This window comes from Liolophura sinensis, chromosome 6, assembly GCF_032854445.1.
Source record: "Liolophura sinensis isolate JHLJ2023 chromosome 6, CUHK_Ljap_v2, whole genome shotgun sequence".
Classification (NCBI taxonomy): domain Eukaryota; kingdom Metazoa; phylum Mollusca; class Polyplacophora; order Chitonida; family Chitonidae; genus Liolophura; species Liolophura sinensis.
The window spans coordinates 31,303,994-31,331,881 of NC_088300.1; the positions used below are offsets into that span (position 1 = coordinate 31,303,994).

The 27,888-nt window shown below is 37.8% G+C and overlaps 1 protein-coding gene across 2 annotated transcripts; it reads right to left on the reverse strand.

The window, feature by feature from the left end:
* Positions 1 to 232: 232 nt before the first annotated feature.
* LOC135468471 (leucine-rich PPR motif-containing protein, mitochondrial-like) lies at positions 233 to 27,833 on the reverse strand. Of its 2 annotated transcripts, none has more exons than XM_064746750.1 (31): positions 27,751 to 27,833; positions 26,790 to 26,828; positions 25,542 to 25,734; positions 24,743 to 24,934; positions 23,690 to 23,795; positions 22,626 to 22,663; positions 22,248 to 22,317; positions 21,641 to 21,777; positions 20,314 to 20,410; positions 19,115 to 19,209; positions 17,682 to 17,819; positions 17,212 to 17,298; positions 16,740 to 16,811; positions 16,313 to 16,414; positions 15,578 to 15,720; positions 14,527 to 14,612; positions 13,675 to 13,909; positions 12,406 to 12,530; positions 12,081 to 12,187; positions 11,605 to 11,673; positions 10,893 to 10,983; positions 10,075 to 10,244; positions 8,662 to 8,765; positions 7,835 to 7,920; positions 5,966 to 6,098; positions 5,443 to 5,561; positions 4,434 to 4,546; positions 3,714 to 3,782; positions 2,949 to 3,036; positions 1,848 to 1,990; positions 233 to 575 (listed from the first exon to the last, which is right to left on the reverse strand). In XM_064746750.1, the coding sequence occupies exons 1-31, from the start codon at positions 27,819 to 27,821 to the stop codon at positions 483 to 485; spliced, it is 3,411 nt and encodes a 1,136-aa protein (XP_064602820.1). In that variant the 5' UTR covers positions 27,822 to 27,833; the 3' UTR covers positions 233 to 482. The 2 variants fall into 2 exon arrangements, with proteins under 2 accessions (XP_064602820.1, XP_064602819.1); XM_064746749.1 differs by having other exon boundaries at positions 10,063 to 10,244.
* Between the last annotated feature and the right edge of the window lie 55 nt (positions 27,834 to 27,888).

A 27,888-nucleotide genomic window follows, 5' to 3' on the forward strand; every position in this document is an offset into this window, starting at 1 on the left:
TTTTGCATAATTGCAAGGTGTTCATTCAGTCTTAAAATTAATGATAAAATTAATCTTTTTGTGCAGCCCTGAAACTGACCAATCCAGCCAATGTAATTTTGTCTCCAAAATCAAACGGCACATATTCATAATTTGCAATGAAAGTTGCTCTTTCGTAAGTGAAATGGTTGAGGAATTACAGTACCTTTACAACTTCATGAATTAAGAGTTTCAAGGTTTATGAATGATCAGGTGGAGGGTAAGAGAGCCAGACGGCCACCAAGAAAGAACCAAAACAAACAAAAATAAATGTTCCCATGAATGCTGGGCGCCATCAAAATGTAACTTATGCCCCTGTACAGACAGGAAGGTTAACCAACAACACATATTGAAGAACTGCTCTGTATCATATCACACATCACTCAGCTATAGCTATTAAACAAACCCTAGTGTACCCCAAGAGGAAGGGTTATCCCCCATGTCTAGCTACGGACAACATCTGGTCATCTTCCTGCAGATTTGGCCTCGTCATCAGAGCTGGATGAACTGGATTCACTACTCTTGGGTGAAGAATCTTTCTGCTGGACAAATGCCAACTGTTAACAAAGGGAAATTCTAAATTACAAGCAAGAAACAAGGATTCCATGATTATGTCTTGATGTCCATTCCACAGCATTATAGTCATAGTGTAGCAAAACAAAAGAATCCAATGAGATTATCAAATTAAGTTTTGCTGTGTTTCACCTAAAGTTGTGCATTATTGATGGGACACATTTTGCTTAATTCTAACTGATTCACCTACATTATGAGGCCACTTAAGCAAATTTTTGAATTTTGATTTCTATTCAGAAAGACTTAAAAAGTGTTGCATCAAAAGTATTATTTTAAGGTCTTGCTTTTTTTTTTGAATTTTGATTTCTATTCAGAAAGACTTAAAAAGTGTTGCATCCAAAGTATTATTTTAAGGTCATGCTTCCGAAAGATACCATACATAAGGTGAAATAAGATAATGCCTAAATGTATAACGAAATAAGGTCATGCTTAAATGTATAATGAAATAAGGTAATGCTTAAATGTATAATGAAATAAGATAATGCCTAAATGTATAATGTAATAAGGTAATGCCTAAATGTATAATGTAATAAGGTAATGCTTAAATGTATAATGAAATAAGGTAATGCTTAAATGTATAATGAAATAAGGTAATGTCTAAATGTATAATGAAAATACATGTAGCCGAGATGTAGAGTGTTTATCAGCTTATTGCTTAACACCAGTGTCAAAGCTTGACATGAACCACTGTTGTAAGCACTCATTTAAATAAAGTATGGATTTCTGAGAAAAGAGTAAGTGCACCAACAAGGGACTGTATTGATGAATCAGTAATCAATATCTTCACATGTAACATTGTATTACAGTTTGTGTTTTTTTTTATGGGGGGGAAGCGGGGGGGACTCTGAATGGTTTGTTTCTTCAAAACAATATACAGACCTAATACCCTATTGCCAACTCACCCTATTTTCAGCTAAAGAGCATGGGGGGTAATGACAACATCACCCCCAAGTCCAAGCCAGAATGACCATCGTTCTCTTGTAATACATGATATACCAGGTTGGACCAGAAATTACCATTCCAAATATGCAGGATTGAACAATACTACACAGTTGTGGCCTGAATGACCTCAGTCAGAAAAGGTTCCCTATCATTATATGTGGATAAGTAGTAATTTTCATGGATAAGTGGTAGTCAAAATTTTGCATATACGAAATTTTCAGGTATGGTTAACATCAAGTTTAGCCCTATCTGAGTTTTATGAGCCCAACGAATGCTCAAGACAGGAGAACTGTCTCGACTGTCCGAATACTGACCTGACTTGGGATTGGTTTGTTCTGAGACTGGAAGACTTCAATCAACTTGTTCCGGTTCTTCACATTTAGGATGTCGGTTGTGAGTTTCTCTTCCGCTAGCTTCTCTATCACTTTCAGAATACCATCAGCATTATCATTATAACCTGAAAATGCAATTCATACAGGTGATGTACCTGGCATGCCTTGTACCAATTATGAGCTAACCCACTCACCATTCTCCTAGCTGTAGCAGTCTACTAGCCTTTGTCTGCCGAAGGTTTTAGGTAGCTGTGGATACTGTGACCAGTCAATCAAAACTTTCCAATCGGCAATCGACATAAAAAAAAAAGAACCACTACCATACTACAAACACACTACAAGAAGGCTAGTAGCACACTGCTGGTACACCCCACAAATACTTTTATCCAGGTTCATCGTAATGTATATTTTCAATTCATGGGTCTGTAAGCTAAAGAGGCTATATCAAAAATTTTCAGTAAAATATCATTTGCGCATCATATCAAAATTTCTTCATCAATGAGGAACAGCTCAATTTAATGTCTTTCAGAAAATATCCCACTTGTACCTGTACTATTTATAGTGTTAAAATAATTCTAAAATTTGAACAGTTATAAAGCATCATACATTATAAAATCTGACAAACATTACTGCACAGGCTTACTGGGTTATTCTAAAACAGTCAAAAATTATTTGGAATTGCGCTGATTGATCTCTAGTACATGTATTTAAGAAGAGAAATTTCTGGAACAACCAGTTTGAACTGGTAAAAAGTGGCAGTGGGGAAATCAATTCCACCCGAACATTTGTTTTAATTTAATTCACATAGCCTAATTCTACGCTAAACCTTTTCAATCACCTCTCCAACAAAAACTTCGAAACATTCTGAGAGAGTGTGAAGTGTACAGAAATAATATACACAGTTTCATAAAGCTTGTATCTTTCATGACACAAGCAAATCATTTTAGTGTCATATTCATAATAATTGTATGTATAAATTCCACTGGAAAAAGTGCACTAATGGTTGATGATTAACACAATGTGGTAAGATATATCTGCACAGAAAAATATATGTTTGATGATTTGGCTGGCATACAAACTTACTGTGTAACATAAGCAGATTCCTATATACAATTTTCAGGGCTCCCTCGTTCCCTTTGACAATATCTGCCACCTGAAGCAATTTCTCCTCCTAAGGAACAAGAATCAATAGATTTATTTATTTGATAGGTGTTCTACGCCGTACTCAAGAATATTTCACTCATACGACAGCGGACCCGGGGGAAACCCACAACCATCCGCAGGTTGCTGCCAGACCTTTCCACATACGACCGAAAAGGAAGCCAACATGAGCTGGACTTAAACTCACAGTGATCGCATTGGTGAGAGGCTCCTGGGTCATTAAGCTGCGCGAGCGCACTAACCAACGGAGGCCCCGGAATCAATCGAAGACACATGGATGAAAGCCATGCATGGACAAAGTCACATACAAATCATGTACAAAATTACTGTACAGCTACAATCAACTTAAATGTTCATAAAGTCAGTCAACTGGGTTGGGAACAAATGCTCAAAACAGGAAAGAGCCAACTCTAGCTATCATTCAGACGATTAAACATTACGGCAATAGGATTGGCAAAAGATGAGGGTTGATACATATACATTCTATGCATAGGGTGATTATTTGAAAACTTGATTTTGACTTTGTTACTGGAAACAAGAAAGCCCTGTTTTCAACAAGCAGCAACCAATATATGATGTTTAAAATAATAAACAATATCTTTGAGCTGTCTTTTCCTTTATGTATGGTCTATGAAAACAGTTGCCTACTGCATTACCAAATTATCTCAAAAATCAATATATACATACATCTTTGGTTCTCATGGCATGGCTGCACACATTAGCGACCCGTAACGTTTCCAACATCTCCGGATGTTTCTGTCATGACAAGAACATTGATACTGGTTGGCTGAAGTAAGAGTTTCATTTAAACAAGCAACCTCAAGGGTCAGTGTCTCTTAAGCTACATGTACATTAACAATAACTGGATCTCTTGAGTTATACAACATCATGCTCTCTACATGTGCTAAATTACACCTAATAAAATAGATAGGTACAGATGTCATTTTAGAAAGTGGATTAAGTAACAGTATTATCATTAATAGGGATTACACTTTCTGAATACAGCACAGATTCTAGTACTGAAATTTGGTTGGGACACTGCGGGTTTCGAACCAGCGACCTCAGAGTCAGGCACCAAATTGCCAGCAATATATGTCAACCATCTAGATCATTTGTGATCATCAGAGGGGTAATGCATGTTCGCTGTAAAGTCTACTGGTCAACTAAATGTACCTTCTATTTTTGTGGAAGGCCTGTTCTGTGCTATATTCAGAAAGTGTAATCCCTAGTAACGATAATACTGTTCAAAAACAAAGTAGCTCCCGAGGAATCTGAAAAGCTGACGAAAGTATTGTGGGTCCCATTTCGTCACCTTGTCAGTGATAACAATTCTGATTGCTGAGAAAATGCTGATTAGATACTCAATATTATTCCACTTTCTAAGAATAGTCAGATCCTTTCACAAACCTTTAAGATGGCCTCAGCTTTACTGGTATCATCCTGACAGAAGTATTGGCTCCACAGTAGATTGGTCAGTTTGAATGACTTCTGCTCTGCTGTTAGCTCAGCTAGCTTTTCAACTGTAACAAGAGATACATGGTGAAATCTGCATGAATGCATATACAGTAGTGAATGATAGTAAAAATGTTTCAGCCTTTAGTATGTTTGAATTAAATGTACTCAGGTGCAGTTTTGATCATAATGAAGTTTTGATCAACACAATGAGAGTGGAAGACATTCTGAGAGTGACAGACAGACATATAGAGTGACAGGCATACTGACAGTGACAGACAGAAGTGTAGCATTGCACACGTACATGTAGTGTGACAGAAATAAGTGTAGTGTGACAAACATACTGACAGTCACAGACAGACATGTAGCATTGCACACATACATGTAGTGTGACAGAAATAAGTATAGTGTGGCAGGCACACTGAGAGTGACAGGCATACATGTATTGATAGTTACAGATGTACCATGATAGACATCGCAACAGGGACAGATTGAGACTGACCGGCCCCACTAGCACAGCTCGTAAAAGCGTCCGCTTCGGGAGCGGTAGATCCAGGGTCAATCCTGGGTCAGGTCACACCTAAGACCTTAAAAGAGGAAGTTGTAGCTTCCTTGTGGGCGTTCAGCATTAAGGGGATAGTGCAACGACTGGTTGACCCATATCAGTATTATGGCTCAAGCGGGGAGCCTTCGGTAAGTCGTCACAGTGAAGCAGCACAAGATAAAAAGAGCGGTGGAAATCCGTCCTACAACAAGGCGGCACATTACATGCACTCTAAGGACTCCATCATCATCATCATGACTGAAATATTATTAAGTACAACGCTCAACCCCAAGCACTCACTCGCTCATACTGAGACTGACAGACTTTCAGAGACTGATAGACTTTCCTGAAATGACAGACATACACGTACTGAGAGTGACAGAAGTAGAAAAGCAGACATACCAAGAGTGACAGACATACCTCTTTCCATCAGTTGTGGGTAGTTCTCAGTCAGGTTTTGTATGCCAACCCAGGAGAAGTACATATCCACCTCGGACGGATTAGATTCTAAGTAGGACAAGATCTCCTCCCCACGGTTACTGAAAACATCAAAAACAATATAAATACCAATATTAACCAACTGATAAGCTGAGTCAAATAGGAGGTTACCTCCATTGCACCTTCTCATATACATGTTAATACATCATCACACTTCTTAACAGCCTGTTATAAAATCTGTCATGAAAAGTCACATCCCTACCTTATAGTAAACCTTGTAATTAATGTATAAGAATCTTTATTTACTTATTTATTTATTTCATTGGTGTTTTACGCCGTACTCAAGAATATTTCACTCATATGACGGTCGCCAGCATTATGCTGGGAGGAGACCGGGCAGAGCCCGAGGGAAACAAACGACCATCTGCAGGTTGCTGCCAGACCTCCTAGGAATCTTTAGGACTAGGAACTATCACTCCTGTAACATATAGGGGCAAAAACTCACCTGTCAACATAAGTATGGAGTAGTCTCCTTTGTATACCTCGAATCACTTCTTCAGGGTAACTGTGAGTTTTCAGTTCTTCCAAAGTCTCTATTTCACCAGCTTTAGACAATTCCAGGATAAGCTTTCCGATATCTACAATAACACATAAAGTTTTACTTACTGACAAACATACGGATGTGGTGCCTGTTGAAGAAATCTGCCTCATGGTGTAATTGCCAATGCCTCTACTCCACATAGTATTCACTTCACATCTAAAGGAAGCAAAATCTTTGCCTACACTGCATCCGTAATTTTTCGACAATCAACAATGTACTTCCTTGGATTTTCTCATGAAAGCTTGTAAAAATCAACAGACTGACATACTGTACGTACAGAAATTCCTTCCATTATAATCAAATGTACCCTTCTGAATTGGTAAATTATGCTGTCATAAACAGTTAAAGCCTTGTTCTACGTGGAACATGAATTCACCATGAATTGCTACAACCCTTTTAAGTCCTCAACATTTTCGCACATGAAAGAGCAATGTTCAGCGCGAGTCATGCACCTTTTACATATGATTTTGCCACGAAAACCACATTAATTGGGTTGTCCAATTCCAGGGCCTCACAAAAAGCCATATCTTCATCAGCTCACATAAAACAATTCAGAATATGCTTGAATTAATATCTTAATACAAACATACAGGGCGCCTGAGGACTTATCTAGATTCTACTGTACTTGTACCATTATGACAATGAAAACAATGCAGTGGGGCACCTGCTCAGTACTCACAGCCAGTAACAGGAACAGGACATTTATGAACTTTGTGCCAGTGTACAGCAGCTGCACAGTACTTTGTGCTATTGTACACCAGCTGCACAGTACTTTGTGCCAGTGTACAGCAGCTGCACAGTACTTTGTGCTAGTGTACAACAGCTGCACAGTACTTTGTGCTAGTGTACAGCAGCTGCACAGTACTTTGTGCCAGTGTACAGTAGCTGCACAGTACTTTGTGCTATTGTACACCAGCTGTACAGTACTTTGTGCTAGTGTACACCAGCTGCACAGTACTTTGTGCCAGTGTACACCAGCTGCACAGTACTTTGTGCTAGTGTACAACAGCTGCACAGTACTTTGTGCTAGTGTACAGCAGCTGCACAGTACTTTGTGCCAGTGGACACCAGCTACACAGTACAGTGTGTCAGTGTACACCAGCTGCACAGTACTTTGTGGCAGTGGACAGCAGATGCACAGTACTTTGTGTCAGTGTACACCAACTGCACAGTACTTTGTGCCAGTGTACACCAGCTGCACAGTACTTTGTGCCAGTGGACATCTGCTGCACAGTACTTTGTGCCAGTGGACGCCAGCTGCACAGTACTTTGTCCCAGTGTACATCTGCTGCACAGTACTTTGTGCCAGTGTACATCAGCTACACAGTACAGCGTGCCAGTGTACAGTATCTGCACAGTACTTCGTGCTAGTGTACAACAGCTGCACAGTACTTTGTGGCAATTGTACAGCAGCTGCTTTAATTTTATACAGTCATTAGCCCATTGCTGTATAGCTGTCGCAGTGCTGTATGGGTTGTTGCATATACTGTATTATTGCACTGTACTGTATTACTATTGCACAGTACTGTTTGGTTGTCACACAGTACTGTGTGACTGCTGTACAGTACCACAATCTTTAAAGCTGTATGGTATTGTGAAAGGACATTTCTGCTTAGTTCTGTAAATTGTCTACATATAAACAGTACTGTGTTGTGCAAGTTTTGCTGTGTCGTCGGCTTTGATCGCTTTTTTTTGTCTCACTTTGTTTTTCAATATTTTGCTTTCCTGATACAACAACTGCTTCTGCTCACATCTGTTTTGGAAAATCCTTACCCCGGAAATGTTTTTTATCCACCAGAGCAGAAATTAAGGTGGGTATGAATTTCTTTGCTTGTTTCTTATCATCAGATTGGTCCAAACTGGAAAACAAAGGGTAAAATGAAAGGTATTTAATAGTTAACAACTCCTAACTGCATGCGTCATCCCAACGATAGATATGCTAGCCATTTTTTAATGATGCATGTGTGCAAACAATGATACACAGTCCTGTCCCATTCTTCATTAAACACACACTTTGGTCAGTTCACATTACATGAGTGTTATTTATTTATTGACACAAACAGGGACATGAGCGTCATCGCCCATGTATTGTCACCAAGGCCCCACCAGCAGTGAGAGTGGAGAAATCAACAAATTCCCTGACCAAGGCTGGAAATAAATGTTACAGTGACATGGAAAATTTATTATTTAACCCTTCCAATATTAAAATTTAAACACATACACACACGTGTGCTTGTGTGTGTGTGTGTGCGTGTATATATATAAATATATATAAATTACTAATAGGATGTGTGTGTGTGTGTGTGTGTGTGTGTGTAAATTATAAATTTTATATTATATATAAAAGTTAATATATATATAAATTACTAATAGGATGAGTGCACAAAGTACATTTATGCTGAACTTTATTTATTTGATTGGTATTTTCCAGCATACTAAAGAATATTTCACTTATACAACGTTAGAGCCCATGGGGAACCCATGACAATCCACAGGTTGCTGACAGGCCTTGCCACGTATGACTAGAGAGCAAGCCGGCTTTACATCAAATGAATAATGTTTGAGCAGTAATTAATACAGAAAAGTTAAAACCAACTAACTCTTTTTTTATGTCAATGACTGCTGTGCATCCTCCATTCTTTATCAGAGCCAAGGCTTTCTGCTCCACAGTGCTAAAAGGAAACCTTTCCGCCTCATCAAACTCCTGTAACATACAATGCCATAATAATTATTTTATTCAACAATCTGAATTGCAAAGTATGAAAAAAAACACTTTCGTACCTGTCTCTTTCAAATGTTCACAGAAATTGTAAATATTCTCATCCAGTAATACTTCCCCGTTCAAATATGCATACAAACCGTACACATGTCAGTGCACCACTTTAAACCTTTGTTTAATGGACAGACTGAATCTTTTTTTTTTTTTTTTGAGGGTTTAAAAACAAGGATGGAGCTGAGAAATCCATTATCTGAGGGAAATGTGGAGCATCCCTGCAATTATTACTGCTGAAGACATATTCACGTGATCAGAAAGCCTGTTAACAGCAGGGAAATTATAAAACATATCAAGACTGGTGGGTTTTCAAAGTAAATCATAAACCATTTTTGGATTCTTGTTGGTTTGATTGTAAAACACAAAATGAAAATGGTGTCGCCTAGCTATGAATATGCACACAGGTGGAGCAATACCCTAATGCTTGAACCTTTTCAACTCCCTCTGCAACCAATTTTTAGTGTCATTTTCATAATATTTGTATGCATAAATTCCACTGTAAAAAGTATTTTGAAAATGTTGAAGCTTTACAGTACATATTTTACAAAGCTGGTATTCAGTGATTTACTATTGGTGCTTTACTTGGAGTACATGGACTTGGTCAAGATGAACTGACAAAGTTAACTCAGTTACTCCGTGATTGATTTAGTGATGGTTGATGATTTCATCATGCCTGGAGCTCAAGATTGTTTTCTGCCATGGGTTTTTTTTTTGCATGAAGACAACACTTATGCTACCTTTTAAAAAATCTTTTCATTGGGCATAAGACGACCTGATCAGAAAGTATAGTTTCGCGAATCTCTCTCAGAGGTAGGGATTTTCAAAAATGTAACATGGAGAGAGAAGTGAAAAAAATAATAATAATAAAAACCTGTGTACGTTTAATTTTCAACCTTACGCTGTGTTGCCACGTACATGCGACGGTTTGGGGTAATTTGTTCGTTAATTCTCCCGAGAATGGGAATTACATAATTGTGCTGGAGTGTTTACATGCCATTCTTTAATGCACATTTTAACACAGAGCAAATGGAACATGTCCCATCAGATGAAGGCATATTGCTGGGGTGGACTGACAGTTTAGCAGAATTGATGTTGTCAATGCATGGGGTCAAGGAAACACTATCTTAGATGAATGCGTCAGGTAACGCAAATGCAATCGCATGTCTATGGAAACACAGCATTAGCAGAGTTGTATTTTCGTTGTTTCTTTAATCAGCAAATTCCTGACCTCTGTGGTCACCTCTTGTGCTTTCTCTGCACTCATGTGCTGGGGGATGTCAAAGGGCACAGGCTGTCCATCCCCCTCAAGTGCCTTAGCCAGGTAGCGGAGAGTACGAGCCCTGGGCTGTATACCCTCTTCTTCATAGTCTATCAAAACATTCAGGGCTTTAGACCAGTCCTTCTCCAGGGCTGAAATACACATGTATACAAAGGTGTATTTAACTACAAATACAGGTATATTGGGGTTCTGTGATTGATTGCATATAGATTTTAATTGATTTCTTATTTTTCTCTGCTTAACACCATACTCAACAATTTTTCACATAATGATGGCCGTTAGCTGGATCAAAACAGGAGTGCCAAGGTAAAACCACCAGCCATGGATAAGTTACTGACAAACTTTCAGACTTATGACATACAGGCTTGGTGGAAGACAAGTGGTCTTCAGTGAATGTAGGCCTGCATGAATAACCCCACGAGGGAGGTCAACAGCTTACTGTCGTGAAGTTGCCACACACAATGCGAACAGGGAACTGAGTGATCGAGTGTCAGATTTTGTTTTCTATACTACCCAAATTCTTCAACCTTTACAGTTCAATTTATGCACACTTTTAAGTTGATTTTGAAGAACTACAAAAATTCTTTAAAACTAGATTGGACAATTTCAAGGCTTCACAAAAAGTACAATTTTATCAGTCTACTCAGAATACTGCCTTCAGAATATGCTTGAATAAAAACCTTGCAGACATGCCAAAATTTTGAAAAATTACAGTATATATATACCACTTGCAATACATATTCTTTCAACAACGGCTAAACGTCCCATTGGTTAATTACCATGGTAACGCAGTTTTTGGAACAGCATCTCATCTCTGTCAACAGCAAACAGATTCTTAGTGACCGATACCAAATCTTCTAATTCCTTCAGCTGAAACAGAAGGTTACAGAATGACATCATGTAGTGCAGCTCAAATACATGCTAGACAATTAAAGATCCAATAAAAATGATGACTACACAGAATCATTACACATTCATGAACCTGCACAGAAGGCAGTCATTTGAAAATTATCATTTCCATCTACAATATGCTAGCATGCTTTCATTTCTCTGTACAAGGGGCGATGCTGCTTTCTTTTCTCTATGCGAGTTCCTTCCAGGCCTTCATTTCTCTCTGCATTTTGCTATCAGGGTTTCATTTCTATCTGAATGCTGCTATCATTTCTGATCTATGAGCTGCTATCATGTTTTCACTTCTACGAGTTGCTATCATTTCTGTCTGAGCTGTTATTGTACTTTCATTTTTCAGAGCTACTATCATGCTTTCACTTCTACCTCTGAGTTGCTATCATTTCTCTCTGCGAGTTGCCATCATGTTTTCATTTCTCTTCACAAGTTGCCATCATGTTTTCATTTCACTTTACAAGTTGCCATCATGATTTCATTTCACTTTACAAGTTGCCATCATGATTTCATTTCACTTTACAAGTTGCCATCATGATTTCACTACTCTCTCAAGCTGCCAATGCCATGCATTCTGCACCTCCTTACCCGTCTTTCGTGAACAAACTGTCCGCAGGCTAACACCAAAACGTTCATCACAGCTCTCAGGCCAGGTGTCTGTGGGGGAGAGGGTAGACACCTAACAGTTAACACAGTTACACAGGTAACAGTACCAATGCAAGATCAGAAGTCTGATTTACATAATGCCTACTTTTAATCGTAACACATCAATCATGACAAACCATTATATAAACGTGACTAATCAATATCTTTAACCAACGCAATGAGCTCTGTGTTGATAAACTGTGTACATAATACTTATTTTGAGTCTTTGAGTTGAAAGAATCAAATGCAAAAAAGTATTACAAAACCATTAATTTATTAATGTAATTATTGTGCAACATAATGAAGACTTTTCCACACCCACACATTCGTGATCATATTCAAGTCTTTGGTTGATTTTTTAACACACCTTAAAGGGATTAACTTTAGAAATTACTAGACATAAATTACAGTACACTTACTTCAACAATCTTTCGAGCCTTTTTGATATGGCCACATTCAACAAAGGAAATCATCAGCTGATGTAAAACATTCATCTCTCCTCTAAGTGGGGTCAAAAGGTCAACCACTAAAAAAAATCAACATGGGTCAAAGTAAAACAACATTTTCATCATGCATTTGCCACAACAGTATCCAGTAAGATCCACAAGTGGTACACTGCTACCTCGTTACTGCTACGTCAGTTCAGCATACAGCTGGTTTGCTCACATCAAAATCAACATGGTTTTTTCATGTGTACACATTAACATCGAAACAATTCCATACTATTATTGTAAAATAACTGACCTTTTTGAAGGCGCTCCGGGTCTTCCTTCTGAATCAGCATCTTCATGAGTTCATTTGAAGGCACAGTTTTGGTGTACGTGGTGGTGATGAAGTCAAGGGCTTCTATAGCACCATCCATATCATCACTGTAACAGAAGCACGGGTAACAGAAGCACACGTTATAGAAGAACAGGTAACAGAAACACAGATAACAGAAGTACATGTAACAGGAACACAGGTAACAGAAGCACAGGTGACAGAAGTACAGGTAACAGAAGCACAGGTAACAGACATACAGGTAACAGAAGCACAGGTAACAGAAGCACAGGTAACAAAACTGCCCTCTTCATGTTTACAATATATCAGGGGTCAACATGTTTGATCACTCATTCGTGTTTAAGACCTCCAAATAAAAATGTCAATGTAGCATTAAGCCCTGATCATAAATCCATCTATTAAAAATGTTGAACCACAATTGGGTCTGGGTCATCACAAAGACGACTGAATCATTAAAATATTCATAACTACAGATGCATAAATGGTTCTTTGTTGTAAATCAAACACCTTTATGCTGTGTTGCAATGTTTCTAAATGCCGACTCAATTATGTACACTGAATACATTTCAGACCTTTAAATCATACAGGATGATCTTTTAATCAATGTCATGACTCCGAAGAACTCAAAATATCAAACATTTTGACCTCTGTTATCACATCAAAATTACAATTGATGACAAAAAGATGGATTAGAGGAAATTCAAAAATATTAGATCACCCTGTTATCTCCGGGGTGCTCAGTGTAAAATGAAGGGTTCGATCTGATTTGATGGACTGGTGTGAAGAATTGAACTCAGGAATATCAGAAAACTCTGTGATTGACGCATTCTGCATATTGCCCGGATTCCAGAGGTCGAATATGATGACACTATACCGTTTATATCAACCATTTTCTAAAGGACATGAACCACACTGATCATGAAAAGGACTCCTGGTATAAGCAAGCCTAAAAATTAGCAACAGAACAAGGACAATGGTATTTTGACAGGAACCAACTACTTGGTGCAGTAAAAAAACTGCCATATAAACAAAATAGTAACTTCTTAATTAAGCGGGATAGCTGGAACGTTTGTCAGTTATGTCCTCCAACAATTCCAAAATTATTTCCAGGCTTGTATGCCTTGAACATATTTTCCACAAGGAAAAATAAAACCCATAAAATAATATATTAAAAGTCTTAATAATATGTAATAAGGCTTTTTTTTATTACCAGTTATATGAAATTGCTCCTACTTTTTAATAAAAATGTCCAGGTACGTCCTCAATATAGAGGCAGTTCCACTCCTGACAAGTCCACCATCGAAAAACAGCTTGAGAAACGACCTGGCCAAGTCTGTTTGCTTTGATTCGCTCAGTGCATTCAGGATGCGAATGCAGTCATCTTGTAACATATAGCTCTCACTGAACTTCTGCTCGGCAATAGAGCTGGTGTTTTTTTCGCAATACTCTTGTAAATCAGTCAATGCTTCTGTGTACAAAACAAACAAAAAAAAAGATGTATTCACATAAAGAATGTAGAAGATACTCTAACAGGGCAAACCTTGCATACAGCTGTATAAATCCCCAGCAACCAGAGCAAAGACAAATGTTGTTCTGAATAAAGCACATGTAATTTCAATTAACTTATTTGTTTGCTTTTCTCAGTTTCTACTTGGTTAAGATCAAAAATTTAAACACACTCAACAAACAATAGAACCCTCTATGACCTTTATTTATTTGATTGATGTTTTATACAATACTCAAAAACACTTCATTTACCACATATAATACAACAGGAGCCAACATAATGGTGGGAGAATGAGCCAGATAGCGCCCAGGTGAAACCCATAACCATCTGTCTCAATGAGGCAAAATCTGAGATGGTTGACAAGCTGACAGATTTATTGATTGTTGCTTATCGTCATACTCAAGAATTAGACCAATGGCGCCAGGAGTGCATGTGATATCCACTGTCTGCCAGAGTACCTTCTGATTTTGGTTGGAGGATAACAAACGCTTTGAACCTTTGACAACCACATGTTGCCCCACTTTAGGCCAAAGAAGAATTCTTCAAACAATGCCAAAATAAAACAGTGTTAAGTTCACCTTCTGCTCTTAGATCCTTTATCTTCAGTGCAGACACATTTATTAGAGCCCGGATGTAATTTGAGTACTCCGGAAACTGGGTTTTTCTGAAAGGGAAAGTCACACGAGGAACTTATTTACCCATTTATTAAACAAAAAAATCCTATTTGCAAACTTGTGATATTGAAGTATTAAAACTGTTTGTAACTGATTGCCATAGTCAAGAATATTTCACTTGTTTGACTAAATTTTCAGTTCACTTTTTTGTTTTAAGAGAAAAAAAAAGGGAGGGGAATGTTCTGAGAAGTACAGAATGAATGTTGGCCTATGCCATGGAGTCACAAAACCATCTCAGATGAAAGTCAAAATTTCAACTGACTTTAAAATTGTAATTTCATACATAACAAGGTCAAAATATTGCTCGATAAAGTACACTCTGGGTAATGTATCGTAAAACAAATTTCAGATAAAATAACTCAAAGGAACATACCAAGTTTAATGATTTAAATTTTGACTCAAGTCTAAGAATGCTTCGTGAACACAGGGCCAGGAACACACATATTAAAGAGGCTATTTGTAAAGTGGACAAAAAATCAGACATAGTTTGACAAAAAAGTCACATTCACTGATCCAATCAAATTTTCTCTGTTTATCACGCATAGCTCAAATTAATGCCCTTCAGAAAATATCAGGCTCTTAACTTAAAAACGAATTCCGAGCAGTCAAACATGCGCAGATAAGGCTAATAGTTTGTGACAGGTAAATTATTTGGGCTATGCTAAAATATTTATATTTATTTTTTTTATTTAAATGGTGTTTATTATATTATTGATTTCTAAAGAATATTTCACTTACATGCCAGTAGCCAGCATTATGGTGGGAGGTAACCAGGCAAAACCTACTATTGCCTTGGTCAGAGTGTGGATGGAGGAAACTAAAGTAACTAGAGTTAACCACTGCCCTTTGCAGGGACAAATCTCCTGACAAAGCCACAGCTAAAGCAGCAAGAGGTTGATTTGAGGCTGTCACCTGAGTGGTCAGAAACAAATCAGGGTATACAAAAAGAACTTACAGTTGTGTGAGGTATGACTCTGCGGCCTGGAGATTCTCACTGTGAACAGATTCCATGAATGACAACTGTCTCAGCTGATAGTCAGAGTAGACAAAACCTGTGGCATCTAATGACGCTTTCAGCTCTGCGGCCTTCTCTGTATCCTTTGACAGAATGAAAATTACAAATAAAATGTTCAGACAAATGTATTAACAAATATGAATATCTCTATAACATAGTGTTTGGTCAATCATACATATACCATGAAATAAAGCTTCTGTTTTATTCCTACCTTTGTAAGTATAACCAGTCTAATATTAACTGTATTGAATGTCATCAAACTTCACTGAGGAAAAAAAATTTAAAAACAATGCATTTTTCAGCATAAAATATTTGACAATATTTTGCAGACGTAATTTCAGACATACCCCATCCTGACAATATTTTACAGACGTAACTTCAGAGATACTTCATCCTGACAGTATTTTGCAGACATAACTTCAGACATACCCCATCCTGACAGTATTTTGCAGACGTAATCTCAAACATACCCCATCCTGACAGTACTTTGCAGACGTAACTTCAGACATACCCCATCCTGACAGTATTTTGCGGACATCACCTCAGAAATACCCTATCCTAACAGTATTTTGCAGACATAACTTCAGACATACCCCATCCTGACAGTATTTTGCAGACACAACCTCAGACATACCCCATCCTGACAGTATTTTGCAGGTACAACCTCAGACATACCCCATCCTGACAGTATTTTCCCAGCAGGTATTTTTGCACAGCCTTGTTACCAGGGTACTTCTGCAACAAGTCCTCCAGATGTTTTTTCGATTTATCGCCCAGCTAAAACATATAACAGTACAGCACCAAATAAGACAGAGAAACAATCCATGCTAAAAAGCTATTTTAATAATCTTTAATGATCTTTATCATTGTTTACAAAACAATTTTCATCTTAATATCAAACAATAAATGTCACAACTGTTTGGAAGAGAAAGAAATAAGTTAAAATGAATGCCCAATTGGCCTGTCAAATGAGCAATCTTCATGTAAATATCAAACAATAAATCATCATCCTTAGTTACATTTGCACGGTAAAACCACAAAGTTTGTCCATCATGGAATTTCTTAACAACTCAATTCAATGCATTTGATTGATTGTTTTTACCTGCATGAGACTGCCTTGTTGCCGTGTTCTGGTTGACTGGGTAGCCAGGTCACTTCCAAGACTGTTCAATGCCTGTGTCATAAAGGGCAGTCATTTAATAACAAAGATAGATTTTTCTGATAAGTATATTGTGACAATACATCTACACACCAGAGAAGAGAATGCAAAAATCAAGGTTTTCAGTGAGAAGATTTTGACAGTTCGATCTAAAACACGAATACTCTTTGCCTATTTCAAAGCAGATTTTATCTGTTGAAAATAGAACAAAACTGAGGGCATGAACAAAAAGGCACATTCAAATTTTAGTGATGAGAATGAATGAAAGGATAATTATACCCTTCGCACAATATTACAGCCATACCTTGATGATGGTTTTGCATTGTGAGACAGAGCAGTGACAGACAGACACTTCTAAATCACATAAACTTAGCCAATAAAAACAGGGCTAGTGCTCTTATGTAACTCCACCTACCTCTGAGGCCTCTGGTGATAACTCGATGTTCAGACGCTTACACAGAGATTTCACTTCTTCAACATCAGTCTTGGGAATTTTCAATCCCTATTAACGTAATGAGCAAACAACACTCTGTTACTTTTCACCTTCATAGGAATATTTATTGATTTATTTATTCATTGGTGTTTTACGCCACATTGAAGAATATGCCACTCATACAACGGCAGCCAGCATATTATGGTGGGAGGAAGCCAGGAAACACAAGATTGTTGGACGACCTTCCCAGATACAACCTGAGAGGAAGACGGCATGAGCTAAACTCTCAGAGACAGCATTATTAGGAGGCCTCTGGGTCATTGTGCACTAGCATGCTAACAACTAGGCCACCCAGCCTAAATAAACTGCATTTCAGTTGCATACCATTACATAAATTGCTCCGTTTACACATTTCAGAAAACAAACACAAGGAATCGTAACAGTGTACAAACCTTGTTTTTCATGCCTAGAAACAAGGCCTCTCCTCCGTCTTTTACTGAAGTGTTCTGAAGAAAGTCCATGACAAACCAGCCATTCGTTTCCTGAGCCAGATTAGGGGAGGCACCCTCTTCGTTCGCAAACTTCAAAACCTGAGGAACAGAGACACACAACATTTTAACGAGTATCAAACAAACCTGCAAATAAATTTTGCAAGATCATGCCGGACATAACTCCAAAAAGTTACGTTATTTTCAAGGCAGTTTTTGTCCAATGCGATAATAGTTGGCCCCTGTAAAAATACCATTTGATGCTGGACGTTGTCCTTGGTATTTATGCATACAAATATTATGAAAATGACACCAAAAATGATTCGCTTGTGTCACTGAAGATGTAAACCCCATAAACCTGTGCTGACTATTTCTTTACACCCCAGGGTTCTTTCAAAAAGTTTCAAAATATTGGTCGTCTGGTCATTGAAAATGTTGAAGAATTAGGGTAAAACAACTTTTGTTACTCCACAAAGGAGTATTAAGGGTCCCTTATATTGGGTGAAGCATCAACCCAACATGAGGGTTACTGACCCCCATGTATCTCCATATCCTATTACATTATTATCCTATTACATTATTATCCTATTAAAGGAATTCATCTCTTAGTTGGAAATACACATGCCCACCATGTGACCATTACGTTTCAATGAAGCTGAGTATTTTGACTGATGCGAAATAAAATGCTATGCAGTACTCACTGGTCACAGAAAACCAATGAAATGACAAAATGGATTGATTTGTGGAGTGATTGGTGGAAATTTTGATGACATCAAACAAATTTGTATCACACATGTTTCAGCTAAACACATGTTAATATTTATTTAATTGCTGCTTTATAATGGAATTAATACTCGAGAAAATATAAAATTTTATGGTTGGAGAAAACCTGTTTGAGCGGTAAAAACAACTGATCTTTGGCAAGTCACCGGCAAATTTCCCTACTTGTGATGTGTTATCATGGTGAATAGCAAGCAATTCATGTAAGATCACATAAGAGAGTATTGTGGACCGCTTAATACCACCACGGCTCCAAAAACAATGGAAGCAGGGCAATCATTAGAATTTCTTGTCCAAACATAGGACAGATTCCATGAATCCACATCTCCGGGAGCCACAGCGATTAAGATTCATTTATTTATTAATCTGACTGGTGTTTTACGCCATGCTCAAGAATACTTTACTTATACGACGGCGGCCAGCACTATGGTCATCGGAGACCAGGTCGAGCCCACATGGGGGGGGGGGGGCAACCCACGACCATCCGCAGGTTGCTGCCAGACCTTCCCACTTACGGCCGGAGAGGAAGCCAGCATGAGCAGGACTTGAACAGCAATTAAGAAGCAAGTACCTTAACCACTCAGCTGCGACTTGCTTCCTTTAAAACCCAAGTATACCTTAAACACAGCTTCTAAGTCCCTAGTTCTTTTGTACAAGGGCACAAGGACTGGCTTTAGAGCTCCATACAATATATAACAAGGGTTCTTCTCAGCTGCAAAACAAACAACACACACTTATATATACATGTTAATGATAGATGTAGGGCTTCACAACAGCAAGGAATAGGATACAGGTGTATAATCAAATTTCAGAAAAGGTTTCTAATGTTGAATATTTATTTCTTTCTTTTAAATTTTATGTGCAAAGCCCCAGATAATGGTAAAAAAAAAAACAATTTTGAAATCCACCTGAAAAGTAGGTTAGCATTATAGACAAAAAAATGACGCCATGCTGCCCACTATATTTACACTACTGATTTGAATATTGTGTAACTACTTTTCATTTAACAGTTGTTTTCTGCTGAGGTTTAGAGTATTTACAGCCCTTTTTCTTAACACTACCTCAAGCATATGAACACTGGAAAGGTCCGTACATGTAGCCCAGTCATTTTGTTAAAAATGTCTATCATTTGTGATAGTAATATGTCAGCCTCCACTCATTAATTTTGATCCACACTTAACTTTTACAAAAATCGAATAAAAAGAAATTTCTGTGAGCTTTTCATATGTGAGTCCAAAGCTTATCATTTATGCGTTTCAAGCTTGCTGCCTTGGAATTTCTTTTATATGGATACAAAATCAATGCTGATTGGCTGGCAGTGGAGATTGGGTTTCCTGGGTTAAAGCCTACAGCATTGATTACACTTAAGTAAATGTGCCATACCTAAAATTCATCTCAGACTAGGCATAAAACAGACATGCATATCTCTCACACCAGCCGATCAGAATTGTTTCTATATCCCTTTAACAATACTTACCCAAATTATCCAAAATTTAAAGTAGCTGACAAGTAGCATGATTTTTCCCACCACAATTAAAGTGCATCTGTGTGCTAGAATTTTGCTATAGGTTTAATAAACCTTATTTATCATTCGTCGCATTATCAAGGATATGAAGCCCGCTTGATTTGAGACCTTCTGCTTCCAGAAACTACACCAGGTTGGAAGAGGTGGAGGATCTCCCCAAAAACTTCCTTTCAATTCCAGAATCTGCCAGATGGACTATTGCTGTCTGCCACAAGAAAACGCTAGGTCAATATCCTTAGTGGATGGAGAACATAACATGAATACCGAATGGTAATATTTTAACGGACTTACCAAAGCTCAGAGCTTCATCTACTCCTTTTGTTTTCAATAAGTTCATTGTTAATCCAAAGTTCACCATTTCAGAGTTCTGTGTCAGAGAACCAGTGTCCTGAAATGTAAGAAGAATGTAAAAAATCTCAGATAAAGGCTTGGACATTACAGCCAAATTACAAATAATCAGTGACTTAAAATACATGTTCACTTCTACTATCACCTTCTAAAGTGTAAAAGGGGCCTTCAGTGGTCTTGTGGTTAGTGCGCTAGATCAGTGCAATGACCCAGGAGCTTCTCACCAATAAGATGGCTGTGAGTTCAAGTCCAGCTCATATCTCTGGGTCTACCACAAACATGCAGATAGTCCGTTTCCCCTGAGCTCTGCCCAGTTTCCTACCACCATAATACTGGTGGGCTTTGTATAAGTGAAATATTCTTGAGTATGGCGTAAAATGCCGATCAAATAAAAATGAATTAAAATGTCAAGTTTCGCACAGAGTAAAGGATTCTACATAAAATACACTGATCTAGTACTGAAGGTTTCTCTTAACTTTCTAGACATGGCTGTCATTACTTTGTAGTCAGTGTTCACGTGTACCACTTTTTGGGACTCTTGTAGTCACTTGTTGAGATTGACCATTCATTTAATATTTCAGCTCTAATGCATGTCTTTACTGATTGGGTTAACCAGAGACAATCCACTCGGGAAAGTCTACAATGAATGTGCATAAAATTTCTGAAAATGGAAAGTGACAACAATCTTACATGTCCCAAAATGCCTGAGTGTATATTCTACACTTCATCTAATGCAAGCGATTGATTACCAGAGGGTTTATTACAAGGCAGTTTAGCTACCTGCAGCCGGCTACTTATGTAGAAAATAGACCAGTTAGCCGCCTACCTTGACCGAAGACTCCTATTTTACATTGTTTAATTCTCTATGAGGAAGCTAGCTGCATTAACAGGGCAGCCTGCTCAAAAAAAACATAATGACATTGCTCTGACAATGTAAGTTAATCAGTTGAGTCGTGCTCTCAACAAACTCCTAAAGAGATAAATGTTACATTCTACATTCCATCCAATGTGAGTCTATCACTGAGCATGCTCCTGTGGTACTCCTAAATGGACAAAACTAGTGTTTTATACTTCATCCATGTGACTCAATCATTCAGTCATGCTCTCCAGGTGCTCCTAAATGGAAAAAAACTAACATTTTATACTTCATCAATGTGACTCAACCATTGAGTCACGCTCTCCAGGTACTCCTTAATAAAAGTAATATTCTACACTTCATCCAATGTGAGTCAATCACTGAATGTGAGTCAATCACTGAGGCACGACTTACCTTTAGTTCTGCCAGAAGCTTATTCTCTGGGACTCCTAACTGGATAAATGCAGGGATGATGTAATCCTCGAGGGTCTGGTACTTGTCCTCTTTCCCCTCACACGCATCCCCCATATACTTTACCACAGCCTTCAGTTCTGGGAAAATCAAAAAACGAACGTAAGGACAAGGGTGTGTACAGCTGACAACATAGTACAGTTTAGTACTATACTTTTAAGACAGTACTGAAAAAAAAACCCGCACCATACTGGATAGCTCCAGGAACACATTCACTCGGTTATTATATGCTTTTTCAGCAATACATTATGCTAAAAACAGGACAAGATGCATAACATATAATTATTCACTACTATATTTATTCTTTGACATGTTAAAATGCGAGTAAACGACATATGCACAACAAAAAGTTTTCAGATTAAAAGGGTTACAATTTTTTTTTTGTACAAGATTTCCACCAAAAAAATTCTCTTTTTGATAAGAACATTTAGTCTTCAAAGTAATGACAATTTACACTGAGCATCCATCATATAACTGCTACTTGTACATTCTGCCGTGGAATAAATAATAAAAAAGATACCGTTCCTTGCAATAAGAATTTTGTACTTACTGTCTTTTTCCCCTTTATCACGATACTGACAAATAGCAGGCCAGAAAAAGTGGGTTCTAATTGTATGTCCCTGGAAAAAACATATGTAAACAGATGTATACATTGATGACGAATTTAGAATTTATTTTTTATAGGTTTCATATACAGACAGGGTACCTACTTTTTGACCACATTCATAAATATACAACTTCTTATCTTTATACACCTATCCATTCTGTTTTATCACATAGATACAAGCAATTCAACAATTTCTTCATTAGGTTCTGTCACTTTGTAACCTTTAACATGTTTAACCATATACAAATGTCATGTGGGACGCGAAGAAAAAAAACTACTTTTAACTTTATTTACTGTAATCAGATGACAAAACAATTTTACCTCCTTCTTCATGTAGTCTAGTATTTTCAAAGCAAAGTCTGCAAAGAGAAACACCAAACAAGTTCAGGTAAAGCAACAACAATTTTATTTAGTGTTTTACAGGCCAGCCGATGGTATAAAAATCCCATAATAGAATAAAAAAACCTAAAAATCCACCTTTTTCCCAAAATCTTCGTGTCTTAATGATTTTCCTAGTTTCAAGGCTTTCCAATAACATAATAATGTCTTCAAATTGGAAAAATTGCAAACATACTCTACATTTTTCACAAATTAGATAGCTTTCAAATTTCACTTCCCTTCGACCTTCAGGCTCAGCCATGGATTTAAGATATCTGCACTAATTCTCGTAACTACTGTCAAATGTTTTTTCACAGTGTCTTGACACAAGAAAGGAAGGAGACTTTGTATCGTCAATAACAATATCATTCTCATGAACAGAACTGTCCTGAAGACAAAATCCCAAGAAAAAGAGATATAAGAAAAAATAAATAAATTTATACAAAAATTTTTTTTAAAGATCTGGCTAGTTCTAATGGAGAAGTGGCATATTTTTTAATCTCGTGAGGTGGAACTGTTGCAAAAGAGGACTACGAGCCACAGTCACAGTCAAAAATGGATTGTAGCGTAACGTCTACACTGTTACAATGTATCATTTTCTATTGTAACGTTGTACTGTCTTTAATGTGACCTCACAAGATGAACTAGGAAAGGAACATTTAACATCAGTAAAATGATGTCAAGATTCTGCTGCAGGACGTTTGACAGGTCCCCACTGGTTTGAAATGGTTCTTGGTCCATGGTTGTTTTGGCTCTCCTGATTCAACACACTATACGGCGGATCATGAGAAAAATGTGGGTATGCCTTTGTAAACTTTGTGGTATACATCGGCTACAGTTGTGTCTGTATATCAAAGAACAACTATAACACGTTCTCAATGAATCGTTCCATTATGATTTGGTCATATGAGAGGCAAAGTTATGGAATTTCAGCAAACTTTTTCAGTCTGTGACGTATGTTCCCTGGGAAAGACTCTCTAAAATGAAAGATAAAAGCCAACCCTCACCTGTCTGTTTATTCAGGTAAGCCATCTGAGCTGTTATCGCAATAGTGTCACTATTAAACTCTGCCTCATTCATCTTCTGCAACATGGTGGACAACTTCTCAGGAGGCTGCAAAAGAGAAAGTATAAGTTAGATATTTACTGATAAATGTCCTACACAGTAAATTTCTTGGCTTCTTTTCTGAGTATAAAGGAAAAAAAAAGTCTGATAAAAGTCAAAACAAAAATGACCTGAAATTTACTACCTATAGCACACAGCAGTAAAACATCTAATGACAGGTAAAAATCCAAGCATTATACAAATAAGCATGTGCTGGATTTGAACTCACATCTTCACTCCTCAAGAGCTAAGATCTACTTTTAATAGTATACCGAGCCAGAAAGGGTCCTAAGTATGAATAAATATATCTGACATATACATGTATAATATTTTTTGCTCAATGTACAAACAGGGTCCAACTGCTGGTAAGTTTGTTTGTTCAACATTACTGTCAACATTACTCCAGTCATTTCAACACAATGGCTCCTCGAAGCGAGCTAGCTCTAGTAATGACACATATATGGTGCTACCTTACTGGAATACCACACCAAAGACACCAGGCACAACATTTCATCCAGTTACAATATACTGACTACATACTGAACAAGGCTTGGCCTATCCCCTTAAGTAAACCCCCACCATCAGACAAGTATTAACAAAGCCCATGGATCTCTTGACTTTCAGACTTACTATTACAACATGCATAAACGTATGTATGTATGAATACTTGAGGTTTAATATCGTACTTAACATTTTTTTTCAGTCATTTGACGACGAAGAGTCATTAGGCAGGTATGTATATATCATGTCTTCTTCTGGCCGGGCGAGTCCATGCAACCAAAGTGCTGCCACCACACCCAGTCACATATACTGACTCCGAGCCAACCTGTCACGGGGCAACCGCTCAAACCATTACCCCACCAAGGCGGTCAATATTAACAAAAGGTAAAGCCTATAACCCTTATTCATACATACAATGAATACATGCCATAATGGCTTTTTAAGCTATTACACACCCGTTCGGCTCTAACCATGGCCCGGATCAGGAAACGCCCCAGTTTTGCATCCCCCTTGTCATAGACGACAGGTTTGCCGATGGCCTCAAACACCTGGTAGGCCAGGTCATCTTGTGCCAGTGTGGCCAGGTGTATGGCACAGCTCATGGCCTCCGTGCTATAGCCGGGGAACTTCTGGATACTCGGCAGGATCTACACGATATAGAACAGGTAGACATGGAGTCAATATTTGTACTACAGTAACTCTGCTATATTCCTCTGGTTTAATAGAATGAGAAGCTCTTATCAATACTTTTTAATTAATTAATCTGACTGATTTTCATTTAACCAGCAACTTAATTAAATAACCAGGTTTGACCTCAGTTGACATAAGCAAGACAAAACACAATTTGTTTCCTTTCCCATGACACTAAATGAAGTCACCTCTTTTGTTTTGCAAATCCAGCTCATGCTGGTCTGCCAACAACCTGCGGATGGTCGTGGGTTTTGCCCGGTCTCTGCCCGGTTTTCTTCCACCATAATGCTGGCCGTCATCGCATAAGTGAAATATTCTTGACAAATGACATAAAACTCCAATCAAATAAATAAATCTTCTGTTTTGCCTGAATTATGCAATGAGAGAAAACAATAGTCCCCAAAATTATCTGGAATGCAGAGGCAAAAACCTTCAACGGTGAAAGCACAGAAAAACATTATTTTTCTTTCATCAGAAATAATCCCCAAAATGGCTCATGATACATGATACCCAATACCTCTGGCCCCATGTGACTTTGTTACCCTGTAGTTGTTATTTTTGTACCTCTGAAGCTTCCTTCGTATAACCGCCCTTAGCCAGTGTGAGGAGGACATCAAATAGAATGTTGGGGGTCAGGGTGAGTCCGTTATCTGCAACTTTCTTCATCGTTTCCTTCACCCCCTCCATGTCACCTTTCTCTGCATACCCATTGAGGAATGCTCTGTATGTCTCAACACTAGGCTCCATTCCTGCTTGTCTTAAAACAGGAAGGGAAGAGAATGTACCACAAAGACTGTCCTAATGTGAGTTTCGTTATGGTTTTTCTAAAAAATTTGGGTTTACAGTTATGGGGACACAAAAGCACTACCATGGCAGACAAATATACCCATGAACTCCACGATATGTCCCATGGTACTGGGCACCATGCCCAGAAACCATGAAGCCATCTTAGACTTAAGTCAGAATTTCAATCATCTAATTTGATATGTTCTTTTTTGCTATTTTAGATGTAACTTGGTTTAAAATACCTTACCCAGAATTTATGTTGTCAAGCAATGTTTTGGCAATGTCACGTAACAAATAAAAATTTTACAGTGATATGAAATTTTTACTTAAGTCTAAGCTCGTTTGTGATTCCGATGCCATATCTGATCACGTCCAACATGATACATACTGTATTTCACCTAAAGTTTAGCACAATTCAAAGTTACACATTTTGCTTAATTCTGACTGATTCATTCGCCTTTAACATAGGGGCAATTCAAGACCACTTAACAGTCTTTGTGAAGTCCTCGCCACAATATGGCTGAAATATTGCCGGGATGGTGTTAAGCCATAATCATTCATTCTTTGGGAAGTTTGATTAATTCTTTTATCACAAAGCCTTAAGTGCCGACATCAAAAGTATCATTTTAAGGCCTTTTTTGTTTACATACTGCATTTTTCTTTCATTTCAAAGCTTGAGCCAAATACAGTACATGATAAATGCTGCTACTGTTTATTCCAAACTCATGAACCCATGAACTCCTCAAGCCCATGAACCCATGAACTCCTCAAACCCATGAGCCCATGAACTCCTCAAACCCATGAACCCATGAACTCCTCGAACCCATGAACCACAATTAATTCAGGATACACTATTGTGTTTGACATTTTACCTGAGATATGCAAATATGTGTATACCAAGTTTGAAAGTTTTTTCAGATCAATATTTTGCAGTTTGTTTTTGAATTTCCTGTAATTTATAAACATACTTTCACTTTAATATTTAGTTTGTGTTTCAATTTCAACTAGAATGAATCCGGCACTTACTGCATTATATCCAGCATCCCATTGGCACTTTCTAGGTCACTGAAATGCAAACAACAATGATTCTAATTAGTTCTATAAATACATTTATATGTCTGTGCAACAATCATTTATCACAATTTCAGGTTTGCAGAATCTAAATGTTCAACAATTATTATTTATTTATTTAATTGGTGTTTTACGTCATACATCAAGAATATTCCACTTTTACAACGGCGGCCAGCCATGGGAGGAAACTGGGAACAATTATTATTAAAGGATACATGAAAAGGAACAAACATAAAACAAAGATTATGTTTCTATACTAAATGAAGAAAATTATGGTCCAGAAAAAATTTTTGTGTAAAAAAATTTTATTTTGGGGGTATTTTTATACCTGTTAATTACTCCTCTATATTACGCATATTTTCCGTTAACAGTCAGATCTTTTCAGAGACTACATCATCGTTGACCTTACTCAAAACTCAGTGAACACCCTCAAAGTGCCCCGAGCCCAGTGAACTGTGTCGCTACAGTGTGGGCAAGGTGACCTGCATATATACTGCATGGCTTCATCAGGCCAGATCAGTGCCCCCTTCGCGCTCCAACACCCGCCCCCATTTGATCTGTTTCCCACACCCCCGCCCTCATTTGGTCTGTCCCCGATAGAGTTCTTCTCAAACAGGATCATCGTTGACTTCACCGCTGCAAACAACTTAACTTCTGGACTGACTGCTGGGGCCTTAAGAAAATTGTACTTTGAAGCCATTTTTACCGCCCCCCCCCCCCCCCCCAACACACACAGAGTGAAAGTTTGATTGTGCTTTTACATGTCATTACACATGATAATCTGCATATAAAGAAATAAAACCAAAGGATTTCATGTATCCTTTAAATTAGAAATACCAAAGGGTTCTGACATACAAATGTATTATAATCACATATTCTTATGATACATATATTGAAAATTTACTGGAGTACTTACTTTGCTCTGAAGTGCCCCGTGATTAGAAAATTAAAAACCTGCTCATTGATGGCTATTTCATTTGTCTTCATGTGCTCCAAGATTTGACTAAAAACAAAAAGCAGTGGAATTTTATTCCAAACCAAAACATTGCACTGT

Excerpts from the sequence above, each read along its gene's own strand:
- LOC135468471 (XM_064746749.1), bottom strand. The coding sequence starts at position 27,821 with ATGAAGACAAATGAAATAGCCATCAATGAGCAGGTTTTTAATTTTCTA. Across the intron at positions 24,935-25,541 it reads ATACGAAGGAAGCTTCAGAG|ATCCTGCCGAGTATCCAGAA; the intron begins GTACAAAAATAA and ends TATATCGTGTAG. Across the intron at positions 3,783-4,433 it reads AAGCTGAGGCCATCTTAAAG|AAACATCCGGAGATGTTGGA; the intron begins GTTTGTGAAAGG and ends TTGTCATGACAG.